This window comes from Eleginops maclovinus, chromosome 6 (assembly GCF_036324505.1).
Source record: "Eleginops maclovinus isolate JMC-PN-2008 ecotype Puerto Natales chromosome 6, JC_Emac_rtc_rv5, whole genome shotgun sequence".
Lineage (NCBI taxonomy): Eukaryota > Metazoa > Chordata > Actinopteri > Perciformes > Eleginopidae > Eleginops > Eleginops maclovinus.
In genome coordinates, this window is record NC_086354.1 from 5761887 (window position 1) to 5780051 (window position 18165).

Here is an 18165-nt window from a genome sequence, read left to right on the forward strand (position 1 = left end):
ATTTCCATTGGAGTTAAAACTCAATGTGATACATTTCGAATTTAGAAGTTGTGATGTGGAAGACATCTTTAAATAGTTGATACAAAGTTTAGGCCTCTGTATCATATACAGTAGTTCCCTTTAAAATAGAGTTACTGAACATAGTAACATTAAACATTTATAACAGAATTTGTACATGTAAAATTGCCATCTTCCAACATTTCAACTGGGGAATTTTGTTTGTACTTTTCACAGCTAACAAAATGATTCTGATAAATGTGCTGATACAAATCTTTCTTGTTCTATATTAGGATATTTAAGTGCCCATTTTGCAATTGTACTAATCTTTTCCGAAATGATATGCCACATTTATACGTGTCACATTTTTCCCAGAAAATATTAAAAACAATGTACAGTATTTACAAACCTTTGTATTGAGTCCATTTGGCAGAGTAGAAACTGTCCTCTTGAATCAATTCTAAATTGCTTTTGATTTTCCTCTCAGTGCAGAAACGTTTAATTGTCAGGGTAGCCACTAGCGACAAGGTGTCTTGAGTATACGACTAATAATAATTGTGATTTCACAAAGGTTTTCTGAAAAAGTTTTATTTCAAAGTCTTTCTTGTTCTACACCTGCAAATAGCAACTTATTTGTTTTCTAAATGATATTTTACTCTCAAATTTGGCATAAAAGAGAAAAAACTATTACTCAGTTACATAATTACTCTTGTGCATGGTGTGTCCAGTATACACAAATCAGAGTGTCATTCAAATTATGCACAGCTTTTATTGAGGCCATGTGGCTTTAAAAGTACACACAGTCCCTTTGGAGTCATGTCTTACTCTCTTTGAGTTTCTTCTCAGTGCAGAATTTCTTAATTGTCAGGGTAGCCACCAGCGAGAAAGTGGCGATCAGAGTGAGTATAGTCCGCATGGCTTTGAACCAGGAGGGGTAGCCCGGCAGCAGGGTCAGGTCATAGTGCAGAGACAGGCCCAATCCCATAATAACCACCAGGGCTCCCTCTGCTATATTGTCCCTGCAGAGCAGCGCCATCCAGGCCAGGAGTGAAGGCACCACACTGTTGCCCAGGTTCATCCAGTCAGGCTTAGCAGGACTACCGGCTGGGATGGCAAACCCCCAGCGGGCTCCTCCGAGGAAGGACACTATGGAGGCTCCGTAGACCACTTGAGCATATGCCACCTCCGGGTAGAAGGACTGTGTGGCAGCCATCAGGAGAGGGGCAGAAAGGAAAGGGATGAGCCCACAGACACCCAGGTAGAGGGCTGGTTTAGGAGCCTCGGTGAGGGCCTTCAAACTGAAGCTGTCTTTCTTGTCGACGCTCCCTGAGGTTGCTCTTGAGTCCCCGTGGCACAGACGTGAGGCATGCCAGCTGATGCTCAACAACCTGTTGGTGGGAGTGAGTCTGGAGGACATCAACACTGACAAGGCTTGAGAGGAAAACAGCGGCTGGGCTGTTGTTGTGAAGTGTGGGGCTCTGGTTATCTGATGGAGACATCTCCATCCTGAAACCTGAGCACATAAATCATCATCAAAGTGCATAAAAAACATGTATTTATTAGTAAGAAAGCTGCATTGTGGACATTCGATTTCTTACCCCAGAAATGAATCGTCTTCCAGATATAAATGTAATCATTTTGAATCTGAAAAAGAAACGTTATTAATTAGTAACAACACAATCCCCATAGGACATGCACAATGGAGTTTTATACATGCTATAACCACCCTATGCCAACGAAGATGCTATTTACAGTTAGCACACCCTGATGCAATACAGAGCTATCATACTGTAACAACCAATAAAACACAGAAGTTACGTTTTCGTTACCCTTTAATTGTGTTGTCCTTCAACGGCCACTACGGGCACAACTACACAGAGTCGGTGGTCACAAAGTTAACGTTGACGAGCTTAACTTAAAGGTCGTTTGCAGGCTGCCAGTGTATTGTTGCTCGATTAAATGCCTGTCTTCTTATATTCTCAAACTGAATGAGACTGTTCTGTTATCGACTGGTATGGCTGTCAGCGGCGGGGGAGGTAACAAGTTATATTCAGGATAGCAATATCCCACTTTAGGTGCGCTACCGACATAGCACCATTGGATTACTTAAAAAAGAGATATATATTGTATATCACTGCGTAATTCCAGGTACAGAAATGTGTGTTATTTCAAAATAAAGTTATTTACAGTGACTGTTGAGCCTGTTCGACTTTAAAAACACTAAGGGACCTCTTTAGGTTGCATAATCGCAGCAGATCTTGAACGTAGCATCATTGAGGCTGTTCGAATCCCTCAGTGGCAGCGAGTGGTAAGAAAACCCAAACAAACGTCAATAGCGTATCAGTAAAGAAGTGTATAGTTGTCCAAAAAAGTGCAATCTCGTTAATGTATTCAGACTCTTTATATCCTTGAAACATTCTCTATTGGAGACTATGTTGCTTCGGAGAAGGTAAACGTCACGAAATACTGCAAGTTAGCTCGCTAGCACTTAGCAGGCTGATGAATGTGTGCTGCCGCTGCTAAGGTAGCCATTTTGAAACTGTGTTGTTCCAACGAAACCAGGTCTGTTTACTTCTATTATATGTACGTGACAGCTGCCTAAATTGACAGTTTTAGTTGCAGTTAGCATATTGGATACATTTGTACTTTGCTTAGCCCTCTAACTGCATTATGTAAAGTCAACTACCTCGCAGTTAACAGTGGCTAACGTCACTTAACAGGCTGAGTAACGCCAGCGATGAGCTAACAAGTGCTACGCTAACGTTAACCATAGTTAACTAACCAGGGTTAGCTAACAGCAGAGCTGAAACAGATCTGATAACGTTGTTAGTTGGCGATTGACTTTTGTTTTTAAGCTCACACCACGGCTGCGTTGCTTCTGAATGTATTTCAATGCACTTTAATACATAACATTGCTCGGCTAGCGTTAGTTAGCTGGATGAAGCGTGCATGTATCGTTACTGTGTGTTGAATGCTGCAGTGTTGTGGACATGTGGGGGTTTCACAGTGAATAATAATGCTAAAATGCGTACATTTTGTTGCCGTCTTTTAAGTAACGTTAGATGTGTGTGCTGCTCATTGAAGCCCGTGTCCGTGGCAAACTCGTTGATGTTGAGCTGTTACGTAATAGTTCAGTGGGAATAAGGGATGGATTTGGCTCAAGTGTGAACTGTGTTTTAGTGCATGGTTGGTTAAGTTGTAAAAAATTGCTGTTGATGTTTTAGACCTTTCATCCAGCTTTGCAGTCTGCCAGGCCTGTTTAGATGCTCAGCAGTCTGGGAGAAATACCGGGGATGAAAGTGTTTTGAGTTATTTTTACACTGTTATAAATATTTCATTTACCAAAGCACACACCATTTTATAAAAGAGCCAGCTTTCAGCATGAGATCACCGAGTCATGATTTTTTTTTCTTATACCTCTCAAAAATACATTTCAAGTGTCAAAAGTAGTTTATTTAAAGCCATCACTTGAACTTGAAGCTATTTTGGGGTTTTAAAAAAGGAGCATCTTACTGACATACCACACAGCTATTTTCTGTAAAACAATTATAGAAGCATAAAAGGAGATATTGCTTTAAGCCTCATATTCTGTCAAGCAAACTGAGATGTTTATTAATAACAACCCTGCCATAAATATGTTAGAAAGGTTTCATTAGATGGTTTTTTTGCTAGTTGTTGCATTAAATTGAAGGTGTTTTCTTAGTAGTCCACCTCTGTCAGAAAGGATGACCTAAACATTATAAACTTACAGATATAGTGCATACATAAACACAGTTAAGAAGATAAATTGTTTAAACCAAACCAACCAAACTATTTATAATAAACTGTTAACATTAAAATATAGGGAAGTATTTCAATTAAATGAATACTCGGTTAAATTAAATGTGCAGTATTTGTATTAATAAAAAATAACAAAAACTGGTGATTTAATTTTGATAAAGATAGGATTTTTTGTTTTTAGATTGGTGATTTTGATAAGCTGTGTGTCCTTAAGAAACGGACACCTGAGTGTAAATAATTGTATACTTTAACCTGGAATTTTTTGATGCTTCTCTGAAAGAAGTCTGTTTTTCTTTGATTCAGGTCCAGTGTGTTCCTGTGCTGATACCTGTAAACCCCGAGCAAGAACAACAGAAAACTGCATCGCAGAAACTCCACGTGTGGGAGAAAACATCGTTGAAGAAGGGAAGGGAAAAACCCTCATGACACATTCTGGACATACACTACTTTTCAACTCAGAAGAGGACGTTGAATAGGCTCTCGTGGATTTCTGTTCAGACACGTTCTATTTGTCAATGAAGGACTTTTGTGCATCGTATGACGCGCAGAACCCTTTTCTTTGGAAGATTTGCTGTTTCGCTTTTGAGCTTGCATACCTATGAAATCAGAGCTAAACCCTATATCTGCTTCAATCAGAAAACGGCAGATAATTAAATGGGGATCTTACAAATGTGAAATTAAAACGTATACACATAAAAACGGAATTATAATGCATCTTCCTGCAGCATCTATATTTCACTAACCAACACTGAAAATGACGGCGATGTAACATAGGGTTTTACTTCCTTCATTGTCATGTGACTTTGAAACATTTTGAGCATTATTTTCTTCAAACTCAGACGGTCTTTTTCAGCAGTTTAATGAGGTGAGCAGTGGTTTCAGTGACCTCCATCGCCAGTCAAAGACTGTCTCTGAACTCCTTTTTCTTTTCTGCGTGCGCTTCGGTAGATCTTAAAATGATTCGGTAAAAGGCGAGTCGACGACAAAACATACTGGCACGCAGTGTGGCAGCTGTCTGTCTCCCCTCGTCTGGTGTCAAAGTGGAACTGCTACACAATCTGCTGTCCATGTTACAGGGCAGACAACTTTCACAGACTGCTTCCCTTTAGTACTAATCAGAATTCAATTCATTTTGCCATTCAGCTTGAAGTCCAATCAGGTTTTCTGTCTTACTCCTGACCATAAGAAACAATGGCTCAAATGAGTTTGTGAAGGATTCAATCTGCCTGGAGAAAAAAATACCTGAAAAACCTGGAAACGGTAGCACTCGGAAATTCATCGGAGACTTGACCCGTATAGGAGCTGTTTGGGGAATCTGGTTCAAGAAGGAGAAGCTCTTCTGCTTAACAATCTGTCTTCCTGCCTGACCAGTTCTCTGGATCGCCATTCCAGATCATTCCTGCGACCTTTTGACCCATCTCCCAGTGTTTCACCCTGGAAGAAGGGATCTGCCTCTGGGGAAAGGGGCTGTGCTTTCCTGTGGAAGGTGGAGAGGGGGTCGTCGGTGTGCAGCTCCCCGTCCGTCAGTGCACACACTCTGTGATCAGCGCCACCGGGCCTGAGGAACCGAGCGAAGCCGGACCGAGAGAGGAGGCAGAGGACTTCAGAGCCAGACTCTGGGGTAATGAAGAAGTTTGATTTCGGCTGCAAAACATGCACACATGGAGTCAACATTTTGTCACAAGCAGGTGTTAGTTTCCTACAATGCATAAAGCAGGGCTACACAATTCATCACAATTTCATCCAAATCCCATACTTGACTAGTTCAAATATCCAAAACTTACTAAGCAAAACATTTGTTAAAGGTTAAATATCAAAAAATATCTTTCTGAATTAAGTATAAATTGGTGCAGTGATGACTTATTTTTGCAGGCCGAACCAGAAGCTAGCATCGAAAGGGCTACCTAAATAAAAAGCAATGGAATTTTTGGGGGGGATTTAGGAATATAGTAGAAAATAATATATCTGGCAAACATGCGACTTATACGTTTTGTACCGCAGAATAATCTCCACATATTAACACCACTTTTCCCAATTTCTGAAGTGTAAATGCATTGGGCAGAAGTAAAAGGCTAGGATAGAAACTACTATGTGATCACCACCGCTATTCTAAAGTTCCGAGGTTCAGTAGTCTCGTTTAGCCACTTGTTAGCAAGCGCAGTTTTTATGACACATAGAAGCTTGGGACATTTAGAACAACAACAACACTCTGAGACAAGGGACCGGATACTAAACTATTCTCAGGTTTTAGGACTCATTCGTGCGCCACTCTTTAGTGGGGCTCCAGAGGTATTCCTTAATAAAAGAGTGTATTTTTTGTACTGATCCTCTTAAAGAAATCACACCATGATATTTTAATTATATATTTCAGTCAGAATGTGAATTCCCTCTTCTGTCGTGAATTATTGTATTATCAAAGTCATCTAAATGTTTTCTAAACTGTGCAGCCCTATTTTAAAGCAAAATTAGAGCATGATGAGCTGTATTTATCACATACAGACTTGTTATGGTGCACAAGATTTCTACCGTCCAAGCTGTCAACCTCCTTCACAGCTGCATCAAGTCGAGCTTTGTTGTTTTCTGCTAAGAATAGAACTGTTTTTGGCACTTGGGAGAGCGCTTTCATGCAGTGAACGTCTAAATATCTGTCAGTAGACAAAACTCCTTGAAAGAAATGTCATGCAACTGAATCCCTAAAGATGTCATTCCTAATTTTCCCTTTTCTGTATCAGATCCTGGCCATGAGGTTTGATGCCTCGATCCACTGACCGGAAACACTGGACCTAAATGGCGCAGCATGACTTTGTCCCTGCCTGGCTTAACTTCTCCACGCCCCAGCCTGCCAAGGTGTGTGTTTGTGTGTGTGTACACTGTTTGTATTTGCCGGTTGAATACAGGAGCACATGGTAATTGAGATAGACAGAGCTTGGCATTATAATTGTCGCTGCTCTAAATGTGTACCTGAGTCAGAGCGTGTTCAGTTGGCAACATGTCAGCCAGCACACGGTTCAGCTGAGGGTCACTGAGATATTGTGCGCCTTCATGTGAAAGACTGGCAAAGGAAGGAAATAAACACTTTTAATAACCTCAGAACCAGAAGTATTTAGTTTTGCCTCAGCAGGGAATTTATAAGAATTACAAAAGCGCTATTATGCTTCTTTTCAGTTTCATAATTGTATTTTGTCCCTCTACTGCTGTAACGTTCAAAAAGCTCTTTATTTTTCTCATACTGCCTGTGCTACAACACGTCTTTTCACCCTCTGTCTGAAACCAGAGCCCAGTCTGCTCTGATTGGTTAGCTGGCCTGCTCTGTTGTGATTAGTCAACTTCTTAGAGATGTCTTCCACCGTAACCTAACACATACAACGTGTTGGAGTGCTAGCCAATAGAAGCGCGAGTGCTCCATAGTGATGTCCGAAGTAAACAAAGAGGTCCAATGGAGTTGTTTAAGGCAGCAGAGAAACTCCCTCTGGAGGGATTTTAGCCTTTGCAGACCGTTTACATGCACAGAAACCTATAGAACACACTACAGGAAAGGGAAAAACCCCAAATCATAATCGTTCCCCCTTTTTAAAGAAAGGGTTGAGCGCTCTGTATGCCCTTTTTTAAGACCTTAAATGTGATCCTCCTGAGCTCAGCGTAATCTGCACATCAGGAGGTAGCCCAGTTTACTGGCCTGTCTGTGAAATCAAGAGTCCAGACAGAGAAACAAGTGCTCAGTCATCGTCCTGCTGACACATGACCTTGCCTCGATGTCATCTGTCCTCAGGGATTAGTCGGCACTCGCCTCTCAGGGTCGGAGCCGCAGTTTATTGTCATGGTTTGATTGCACATCATAATGCTGTAAATCTGCGCAGAGCGTGTTATAGCAGGGATAGACTCAAGAAAAGTCGTATTTGACCTTTGAACCTCAGCTTATGACTCGGATATGATTCAGATGGAGTCGATATTCTTAAACGCAGATCTCGGATCTCTTCCACTCTCTCAAGATAAAGCATTCCCAGATTCTCAGTTCTTATGATGTCTGCTGCTGTTGGCTTTCTCTCAAGAATAGACCCCTGCATTGGTTGAGTTACTTAAGCTGTCTTAGGCAGTAAGACACAAACTATGGGGACGATTTAAACGTTTCTTCACAACAACAAAGATAAAAAAAATAATGTTGTGGAAAAGGGTCTAAGCAGGGGTGTCCAACTCATGAGGGGGCCACATACAACAAAACTGGATCTAAAGTGGGCCGGAGCAGTAAAATCACAGCATAATAACCTCTACATAACCACACCTCATAATTGTTCCCTTTGTTTTAGGGCAAAAAGGTACATTCTGAAAATGTTCACATTAGATGAATTATCTTTTCACTAAACATTATGAACAACCTGAAAGTTCTTAAGAAAAATAAGTGAATTTCACCCATATTCTGCCCCAGTTTATCATCTGCACATGTGCATTACAACGTACAGTTCACAGTGTGTCTACAAAGGCACAAACATTTAGTCTGGACAATATAGTGGTTTTCTTTATGATCAAAACTGTTTTACATTAATTTCCACATCGGATCAAATCCTGACACACCGCCAAACAACCTAAAGTGGGAACTATTAGGGTTCAGCTATCCCCTGCCTTGTAAATGTATAAAATGTAAACATAAATAATAAATAAAAGTTGTGAAAATCACAGATTATGTCTTCTCTGACATTTTAACACTTTGTAAAGTCATCCCGCGGGCTGTATGTTTGATACCTCTGGTCTACGGGTATCGGCTGTATCTCAGTTTTTTTTGTCCTCCTCCCTTTGACTGACCCTGTCCCTCTTTTTGTCCTCCTCCAGTCCCCTGCTGCCAACCTTGAGAAACAAGGTGAGCCCCACCACCACAGAGACGGCAGAACCTCTGTGAGCCGCCGTCGCCACAACTCCTCCGATGGCTTCTTCAACAACGGCTCCCTGCGCGCTCCAGCAGGTAACCCTTGACAACAGTTTACCTCTGCTCTTGTTGGTAACGATGCTGTTGTCAGCAAGTGGCAGAGACGGGGAAAATATGAATGAGTGTAGTCGCTGAATGTTCTTTCCATGAGGTGTAAAGCAGCATAGCTAAAGGGAATCATGGGCTATATTGGAAGTCTCATGATGTATTTTTGTAGGCCAACCAGGAAGTTAGCACCGCAGGGGCTCCCTCGACAAAAAGCAAGGAGATTTCTCCATTGGATTTGGTATATTGCAGATGGAAAGCTCTGTGGTGCTCACACTCTTGACACTTGTTCAGCAGGATAATCTCCAATCTCTTTTTTTTCACATGATTTTTGAAGCTTAAATGCTATTACCATAAGTAATAAGCTACGTCAGGCTATCAACAAGCTAAATCAAAGTTGCATGGCTGCGCATCACCACCGCTTAGCTAAAGGGGTCTCATGTTTGCGTGATGACTTTAAATAGTCTAATTTATTCACATTATTATGGATATTATGACACGTTGAAGCTTCAGACAAAATCCCTTTAGTACTATTTACTTACGTATTTAATGTCTTAGAACAACACTTTAACATCTCTTCAGCGTGTGTTAACCACAGACCTTCGTTCAGGCGTCAAACCAGTAACACAAACAAAAAAGTAACTTGAGAAGACGGAAATAAAGGTGGTAAAACGCTTAGTCACTTCCTGCACCTCTCTTTTAGTGTGTAGTGGCTTAAGTTTCATATTTTGATTCAAAGCCTGCTGCTGACCATGACCTGTTAATAATTAACTTTCTTAGCTGGTGAGCTAGCTAACAGTCGGCCCACTGTCTACTAAATGAACAATAAAGTATCACAATACATGAGGCTAAGATGAATTGCATTACTGACAGCTGAGCAACTGTCGAATCTCCCAAAACGTCACAGGATATTTCCACCAAGGTGTGATTATGATAAAGCAAAAACATATTGGGAATCAAAGATGTTACAATGACTTAAAAACACGCTGAATTTTAATGAAGTTACATATAAAGGTCTTTTAGCCTGGCTCAAAACTTTACATGATTGACAGTGAGTGTCATGGCAACAAGATGCAATGCATTGTGGGTCAGCGTAATATTTAGTATGAATAGCAGGTGAGTTTTTAATGTGTTGAGTCCGCACCTGAAGAAGAAAAAATAATCCTGCATTTGAGCCATTTAATAATCTAATAACAGTAGAGCTAATGTAAGCTAACCTATCCATGACTTCAAATAAATGAACAGTATTTTTGGACGAGACTCTTCTCACTCAAACAGATCATTGAGTGTATGAACTGATGAGGGATGACAAACCCATATTGGATAGTATGTGTAGAAATGGGTTGAGCTTGATGCTTTAATGGTTCATTTTAGCGCAACTTTAGCTCTTTGTCCACAGACTGATGTAGTTACCCTGTGGGAGGGTCTGCCTGTTGTTGAGATGCATTTCCACCTTTTCTACATGGGCTGGAATACTTTTCCATTTCCAACCAGAACCAGCTCCTTCGGTTTGTTGATTTCAAAGACTGAAACTACAACTGAACACTTTTTATTGACCTTTCAGGACGGATACACTGGGTATGTTACTGACGTTACATCAGTGAGGCCTAGTTCTAGTAAAATAATTCTGCCGAGCTTTAAACTGTGTGACGTTGGGATGGAAAGCAGCGAACTCCACTGGTAGAGGACACGTTGAGCTCCCTGTAGGACATGAGGCCGCTGCTCAGAGGACAGTTAGAATTTGACCAGTTTTAATCCCCTGTCTGAAAGTCAATGTTTTTTGAATTTGTTTTTCTTAGCGGCCTGAATTAAGGGCCGTGGTTGACACTAGCTTAAAATGTTCTCACACTTTGACATGTGACAAAACATATGTCAGTGCCCCCACTGGGGAATTTCCGCAGCTTCTGGGTGTCATAAAAACTTTGAAATGTCTCTTGAGGTGGTTTAATCAATCTATCACAATTCTTTATTAATCCAATCAGGTGTTTATGCAGCATGTTAGAATAAAAGAAGAACATTTTTATGTAAACAGAAGCAATGTGCAATTAAAGTCCTTCTAGCCACTGGGACACAGCGTCTTAGGCACAGGAATGAGGTATTTCCTCCGTACATTTTTTATGCTTTGCTTTACTCAGCATCCTCGGTGTCCTTTTCCAGATTTCAGTGTTGATTGCCATTTTTCCGACCAATATGTTAGCTTGCTTTACCTGAAGAAGCTTCTCCTTGGTTCAAATTAGGCAGCGCAACAGTTGCGTGGATGCCAAAAGTAGCAACTAGAAGGCAAAAAAACAATCCCAACTCTCTCGAAAAAAAGCAAGAACGCAGCTTAAAAAGTTATAAATAGAAGCTACATACAGCCCCGACAAAAATGAAGACACCACTTCAGCATTATCAGTTTCTCTAGTTTTATTATTTATAGTTATGTCTTTGAGTTCAAAAAAAATTCTATAAACTACTGACAATCTTTCTTTGTGTTGGAATTCAACAGACACTGGAGTGACTGCCATTCATGTAGAGATAAAGATTTAAGAACAATTCTTAACATTCTTCTTACGTACATTTGTTCTCTCTGCAGGTGACGGGTGGCAGCAGCCCTCTCTGCTTCTGAGGCATGACTCGGTGGACTCGGGGGTGGCCAAGGGAGGGCACGGCGGGCTGGCGGGGGGTTCCTGTTGGAAGGAAACACCCAGCTGGCACGGAGCGCCGCGGGGAACCCAGGACGGCCACCACCACCAGGGACGCCACCCCAAACGGGTAGGAGTGGACAGGGACAGGCAGGGGGCGCACCGGCAGCGCAACGGCAACTTTCATCCCCGCAAAGGCGCCTCGTACCAGGACAAGTTCCCCAACGAGGAACGCAAAGACGGCAAGGACGACAAGCTGAAGTTCGTGGAGGAGGACTTTGTGAGTGGATCGCTGCGTTCACGTCTAGTTAAGATAAACTAGTCAGTGGCAAAGCTATCTGAAGTTTAATAAAAAGAGGGTTCCCTTAATACAGCTGTACTCTTAGGGTGGTGGTTGTTCACATGGCCAGTGAGTAGTAAAAACTCAAGTCAGAAACATTTTCACCTTCCATTTTCTCACCATATTTACCTTGAGAAAATGTACATTTCAGCAGTATTTTGTATCACAACAGTTTCCTCTTCTCGACCCATCACATTTAATCCCCTCAGCAACAACATGCTCACATTAATGGAAGCTACATCGCTAAGGTTGTCACTGTACGATCATTTTAAACCTTGACACACTATACTTAAGAAAACAAGACTCAGAACTCTCCCAATACATCAAGAAAACAGTCCCAGTCCTACTGAATAGCTAATGTTCTTAACCTGCTCATAGTGCTGGTATAGAAAGTCAAAAAACACATACCAACACATATGAAACATTTCCAGGGCTTTCTCTCACGTCAATAAATCTTAAAAAGGTGACTGCACAAATAAACTGCTACTGTAAGGGAATAGCATTTATATTCCACTTTATGATAAATGCTATACTTTAGCAAAAGAAAACAGCTGCAACATATCTATAAAACAAAGCCGTTGAAGGGTTCACTATTGATCAGTGTTGGGAGGTAACGCCGTTATTTTTTCAGTAACGGGGTAATGTAACTAATTACTGTTTCTGTCGCCGTTATCGTTACTGAACGTTAAATGCGCTGCGTTACTATGAATTGATTGAATAAACTACCCGTAGCCTGTTGTCATCCGAGGCTTGGGGTGCGTTCACACAAACTGCCAGTGAGGACACCGGGTGGGTTCACAACGAGATAAGTGATTATGATTGGCTAAGGCAGAGTCATGTTTCATGGTAGCCAATCGAAACGAATTTTTTTACACACAGGCCAGGACACGTGCGACGCACACACACCCACACACCAAACAGATTCAAGGAAGCAGCAGTCCGGAGCAATCCGATGAAATTTGGCCTTTTCAAGGTGGATATATAAGCACATTTCAAATTCATTGAGGTCGAAGGCAAAAACGTGCATGTACAGTGTACATTATGTCCAGGAGGGAAGACTTTGTGGACATCCGTTGTAAGCAACTCTGATTTAATGAAGCATCTCACAGCGACACACGCATCTACAAAGCTAGTGGCCCAAAACACCGATACCTGCACCACGGATGATAGCTCGCCATCCAGTAGCTAAGAAGTACACGGAGCAAAGTCCACCAAGCAGCAAAAGCTAGATTTTTCTGCCTCACAACAAAAACCTATGACACAGGCTGAAGTCGACCGTATGATAGGCAGGTATGTGCTTAAAAAATTCCAATTCTTTGACATATAGCAACTTTTTTTTTACAGTAACGCAAATAGTTACTTTCCGTGGTAACAAGTTACTTTTATTATAGAGTAATTCAGTTACTAACTCAGTTACTTTTTGGAACAAGTAGTGAGTAACTATAACTAATTACTTTTTTAAAGTAACGTTCCCAACACTGCTATTGATGCTTTCACATCAGTAATTTGGATTTACTGAAATAAGTGGGTCAAACGCAGAAAACAAACGATAGTCTGTGAAGTTAAGAAAATTATTTTTTTGTACTGTGATGCAGCCTTTAAAGTGTCAACAAAAACAGAAAAGACAACACTAAAGATATCAATATTCCAAAAGAACAAACAATATCCAGACTTAGTTTATTGAAGAAGAAGATATACTTTATTAATCCCTTACAGGGAAATTTCTTGCACTGAAAATCAGTTTAGTGTTTTATAGCTTCCTACTGTTGTCACTGTTAAATGTTTTAAATAACAGAACACTGCGTTTTAAATGCGTGGTATAAGTACTCTTGAAAACCTTAGCTTTATAGACAAAACACTTCTTTTTTTTAAGTATTTAATGCGGTCGTTTCGTCTTTTTAAGCCTTCCCTCAACCCTGAAACAACTGGAAAGCCTGGGACTCAGATGCGAGCGGTGGCTCCCCACGCTGGAGTGTGGGGTAAGACTACATTGATTTACTTAGAGGGGCCCTTTTCAGCTCATTTGTAGATTCATGTTTGTATTAAGTTCCTCTACTGTGACATGTCTCCATGCTTTAATGTTGAAAAAGCTCTTTGTCTTTCTCATACTGCAGCACCTCTTTTGAAACCAGAGCCCAGTCTGCTCTGATTGGTTAGCTGGCCGGCTCTGTTATGATTTGTCAACCACTTAGAGATGTCCCGCCCCTTAGCCTATCACGTACAATCCCAATAGAAGCGCAAGTGTTACAGAGAGATGTCATTCAAAAGTGGTGTGTGTGTGTGTGTGTGTTTAAATACCAGTAACATGCACTAAAGCTTATATAACACACTACAGGGAAGGGAAACATCTTTTAAAATCAACAAGAGGCTGTTTGAAAGGCTAACCTTAGTGTTCCTCTTCAGCTGGGTAACCTCCCTGCTTTGTGTTTCAGAAAACCCCCCTAGTGGCAAACAGATGGTGTCCAAAATGCTGGTTATCAAGAAGGTTTCCAAGGAGGACCCCGGCACCGCCTTCTCTGCGGGGTTCGCCACCGCCGGCGTCCTGCCCACCAACGGCAGCAAAGCCCCCTTGGCCAGCTCCAGCATCTACAAGAACCTGGTCCCCAAGCCTGCTGTGGCCCCCACCAAAGTACGAATAGTTTTAGATTACATAACATCCTTAATTTATCCCAAATTGGGAACGTTTTTTTTTTTTACAGCAGCATGATAACAAGATAAATATAATTAGATTAAACAAACAGTATATATATTAATATCAGCAGTCGAGAGGAACTGTATCTATCTGTGCAGTTTATGACATCAATTATACACAAGTTATAAAACCTTTATATTACACAAACAGTCTCCTAACAAATATAAAAATAATAGTGTGCAAAGTGCCTTATCTCTCTTTTTTCTCCTCTCTAGAGCACCCAGTGGAAATCCGGTGGTCGAGAGATCACTAAGTCCGGCCTCCACATGCCGGGCCGAGACTCAGTCTTCACCAGCCCCATCTCTGCAGCCAAACCCAGCACCCCCGCCAGCGCACCACAGCACAACCCCCCGAAAGAGGTGAAGAGACAAAAGACAAATATCTTTACGTCTGATACTGCGAGGGGGGATTTTCCAGCCTCGTGGGGATGCAGATTTTAAAGTGGTGCTGTATGAGTCCTCAAACCTGGAAATTAGTTAGCTTTTTGTCCCGTGTGTTGCTGGTTGGAGTCAACATCCTCGTTTTTAGTCAGACGCATGAAATAAGAAAAATAACACAAACTAAAGAGATCTTCATGTTGTGTTCTACAACTTTAAAGATGTCAGTATCCCCTTGTGTAAATTCCTGAATTGTGCTCTTGTATGAGTCATAAAAACAGTGGCTGCTAACAACTGCTGATACTCTACCAAACGTCATCCTTTAGCTCTGATGCTCAGCCATGCTACCATGACGTAGCATTTACGCTTCAACAATTACAAAAGTGGTGTAAGTATGTGGAGATTATCCTGCTGAACAATATGCTTAAGTGACAAAAACGTGTGGAATGTTCCAAAACCCAATAGAAACCCCCCTTGCGTTCTGTTGAGGGAGCTTGCGTTGTTGCGACAGTCCTTGTGTATCCGTCTGTGTGACTCTGGGATCTCATGGCTGCAGGAGTGACGGTGTGAGTAAATCACAGGTTTAATCTAAACACAGTCATTACATGTCGGGGGGTTTTCTGACTGAGATGTGTACTCGCATTTGTGCATTCAGTGTGCCTGTGCAGCTGTTAATGTGTAGGATGAGTCGTATCTTTGGTTAATAACACGTCCAACTTTCCCTCCCAATCTAAAAACTGTTTTTGTCCCAACCCAAATGAAAAATTCACTTTTCTTTTCTCTCCCTCCCCCTCCAGCACCCTTCCAGCACGACCCCTCCCATAGACATCGCCCCGTCGAGGCTGAAGCTGATGCGGCGTGGCCCGGACCGTAAGAGCGAGTTCCTGCGAGCTCTAAAGGACGAGGGCACTGGAGAGCTGACGACCAGCAGCAGCCCGGGAACGTCAGGAGAGGTATGCTGCACACACACACTTCTGCTAGTGTCTTGCAAAATGTATCGATTGAAAACAATCGAGAGACAATCCAACGATAGTTTTCTACTGGAGGATTGGAAGGCTTTGTTTTTTTTAATGGCGTTGTCGTGTGAATGTGCTCAGGGGGAGAGCAGCACCCCAGAGCCCAAAGTCTACCGCGAGGAAGTGTGCCACGAGAACGGTCTGTCCTACTCCCTCAGCGACTCGGACACCGAACACCTGTCCAGCTCCCTGGAGGCAGAGCACAGGTACGACTGCCTGACACACACACACACACACACACACACACACACACACACACACACACACACACACACACACACACACACACACACACACACACACACACACACACACACACACACACACACACACACACACACTGTGGTTCTCCTAATTTAACTTTATCCAGCGATGGCTTTGAATTCCTTTACTGAACTCAAATAAGGGTTATTATGATAAAATAGAACTTGGAGTAGCTGTGAAAAATATTATTCTGAACTATAAACAAAAACCATACTCTTTAAGAGAAGCTTAACTCAAATGATATTGCCTGCTTAAAGTAATAGTTACCCTTAATTTATTTAGTATTTATTCCAGGAGATGGCGCTGTGTTGCAATACTTTAACAGACTAGCCTGATTTACTTCACCTGCAGTCTCATCTCTGGAATTAATAACAAAAATACAGCTTTCACAGAAATACAAACTTAAATGTTTTGAAAAGTTTAAATAAAAAGTCAATAAAAACGTGTGTCACCTTTCCTGATCAATTTAGCAAAACCTGTTTTTTTATCGGTAGGTTGCTGAAGGCCATGGGCTGGCAGGAGTATCCAGAAAATGATGACAACTTCCAGCCTCTGACGGAGGACGAGCTGCGAGAGTTCCAGACTAAAACTGAGCAGGTGAGGACTCGAGGGTTCTTTAAAGTTCTTCTGACGCTATTCAAACACAGAGGCCCAGCTCTACCTGCCTCTACACACTCTCACTGCATGACGCACTGCTTGATGTTTGCCACACTCGCTGTAAACATACAAACTTTACAATCACATGCACAGTTAAGTTCAGTTCATACCCGCTCCTGTGATCTTCGGCGTAGAGCACTTGACTTTTACTTAAGCCCCGCCTCCAATCCGCTCCATCACGGACTGTCTCGGCTTTAAGCTTTTTTTCTAACTTTTAGGACCTAGTTATTTAAATGAGGGCTAGTCAAGCATTCCTACTCGGTAGTTGATTTAGCTAAAACTAAAATTATGCTTTTAATACTCCAATGTAAGTCCATGGGAAGAACTCTCAGATAGGGGGGGAAAAGAAGAGCTGCAGCACAGCTTTTTCAACATTAAAGCATGGAGACATGTCCCAGCAGAGGCACTAAATACAAAATCTGAACCTGAAAAGAAGCAGAATATGCCCCCTTTAAAAATCCCCCACACATTAGTTGGATTGATGCTTCTTGTGGCCGACCCATCACAAGTAAGAGTAAGAGTGGGTAAGGGTCTAGGGTTTTGGATTGGAATTGAGTCTAATTTGTGTGTGTCCTCCTTCTCCAGCTGAAGAGGAACGGCCTGCAGAGGAACGGGGCTCTCCCGAGGGTGCGGGGGGTCACCCTCCACTTCACCCCCTGGAGGAGTGTGGCGGAGGCGAACGTCGAGGAGGGCTCAGAGTCCGAAACCAGTAGCAGCAGCCAGACCTCTGACGACGACGACTGCATCAAATCCTAACGTGGCTTTACGGAACAAAACAAAACACAACAACAACAACAACAACACAACATCCCAGCAAGCAATCCCCCCCTCTTCCTCTCATCTTTGTTTTTAGAGCACCATTTTGACTTTCTTCCGTTTTTGATTTTTTTTTTGTTGTCATTCTTGCACAAGGGAAAAACCAATCATATCCCAGTGAAGGGGGAGATTCCTGCTCCGCCAGACGTCGTTTTCCCTGCGTTTCCTCCTTCACTGCAGTCCCCGCCCACTCTGTCCCCCCCCCAACCCTTACCCCCTTTCCCTTCTTCCTTTTTTTTCTTCCTCGCTTTGTGGAACTGACGTGTTCATCAAGAAAAGAAGGGCAATGAATGCACACTTGATTCTGCTTTAAACAGACTAACTCATTTCATTGATGATGCTGATGACACATTATTAATGATATTAATAAAAATTGGTTCCTGACAAGCTGATATGTTTCAATATGAATCTGCCTCCTGTGGTGTTTGATTCCGCTTCACTTTGTGTAGATCCGATTACACACTGTTCACAGTAGTCACACCATCAGACTGAGGCAGGTCATGGATTTTCACTTCAATGCTGCACTAAGAAGAACAACCAGGTTTTGGTTTCGCTGTCATTTTTATTTGTGTTGACTGATGCCTATTTTCTGAGTTGCTACAAAAATGACTGTAGCTTCAGGATCATTTGGATCCTCAG

At 42.0% G+C, this 18165-nt stretch overlaps 2 protein-coding genes across 5 annotated transcripts; one reads left to right on the forward strand and one right to left on the reverse strand.

The window, feature by feature from the left end:
* Positions 1-569: 569 nt before the first annotated feature.
* On the reverse strand, positions 570-1969 carry LOC134865963 (transmembrane protein 69-like). The gene is made up of 3 exons (XM_063885834.1): positions 1827-1969; positions 1596-1641; positions 570-1510 (listed from the first exon to the last, which is right to left on the reverse strand). Exons 2-3 carry the CDS (start codon positions 1632-1634, stop codon positions 812-814), a joined length of 738 nt encoding a protein of 245 aa, XP_063741904.1. The 5' UTR covers positions 1635-1641; positions 1827-1969; the 3' UTR covers positions 570-811.
* Positions 1970-2026: 57 nt separating this feature from the next.
* gpbp1l1 (GC-rich promoter binding protein 1-like 1) lies at positions 2027-17934 on the forward strand. 4 transcript variants are annotated; one of them, XM_063885831.1, is made up of 12 exons: positions 2027-2145; positions 4081-5398; positions 6510-6624; positions 8602-8731; positions 11316-11644; positions 13608-13683; positions 14137-14333; positions 14612-14755; positions 15571-15726; positions 15871-15995; positions 16548-16650; positions 17296-17934. In XM_063885831.1, the coding sequence occupies exons 3-12, from the start codon at positions 6565-6567 to the stop codon at positions 17464-17466; spliced, it is 1491 nt and encodes a 496-aa protein (XP_063741901.1). In that variant the 5' UTR covers positions 2027-2145; positions 4081-5398; positions 6510-6564; the 3' UTR covers positions 17467-17934. The 4 variants fall into 4 exon arrangements, with proteins under 4 accessions (XP_063741901.1, XP_063741900.1, XP_063741899.1 ...); XM_063885830.1 differs by having other exon boundaries at positions 2085-2305; XM_063885829.1 differs by lacking the exon at positions 2027-2145 and adding an exon at positions 2279-2446.
* Positions 17935-18165: the final 231 nt, after the last annotated feature.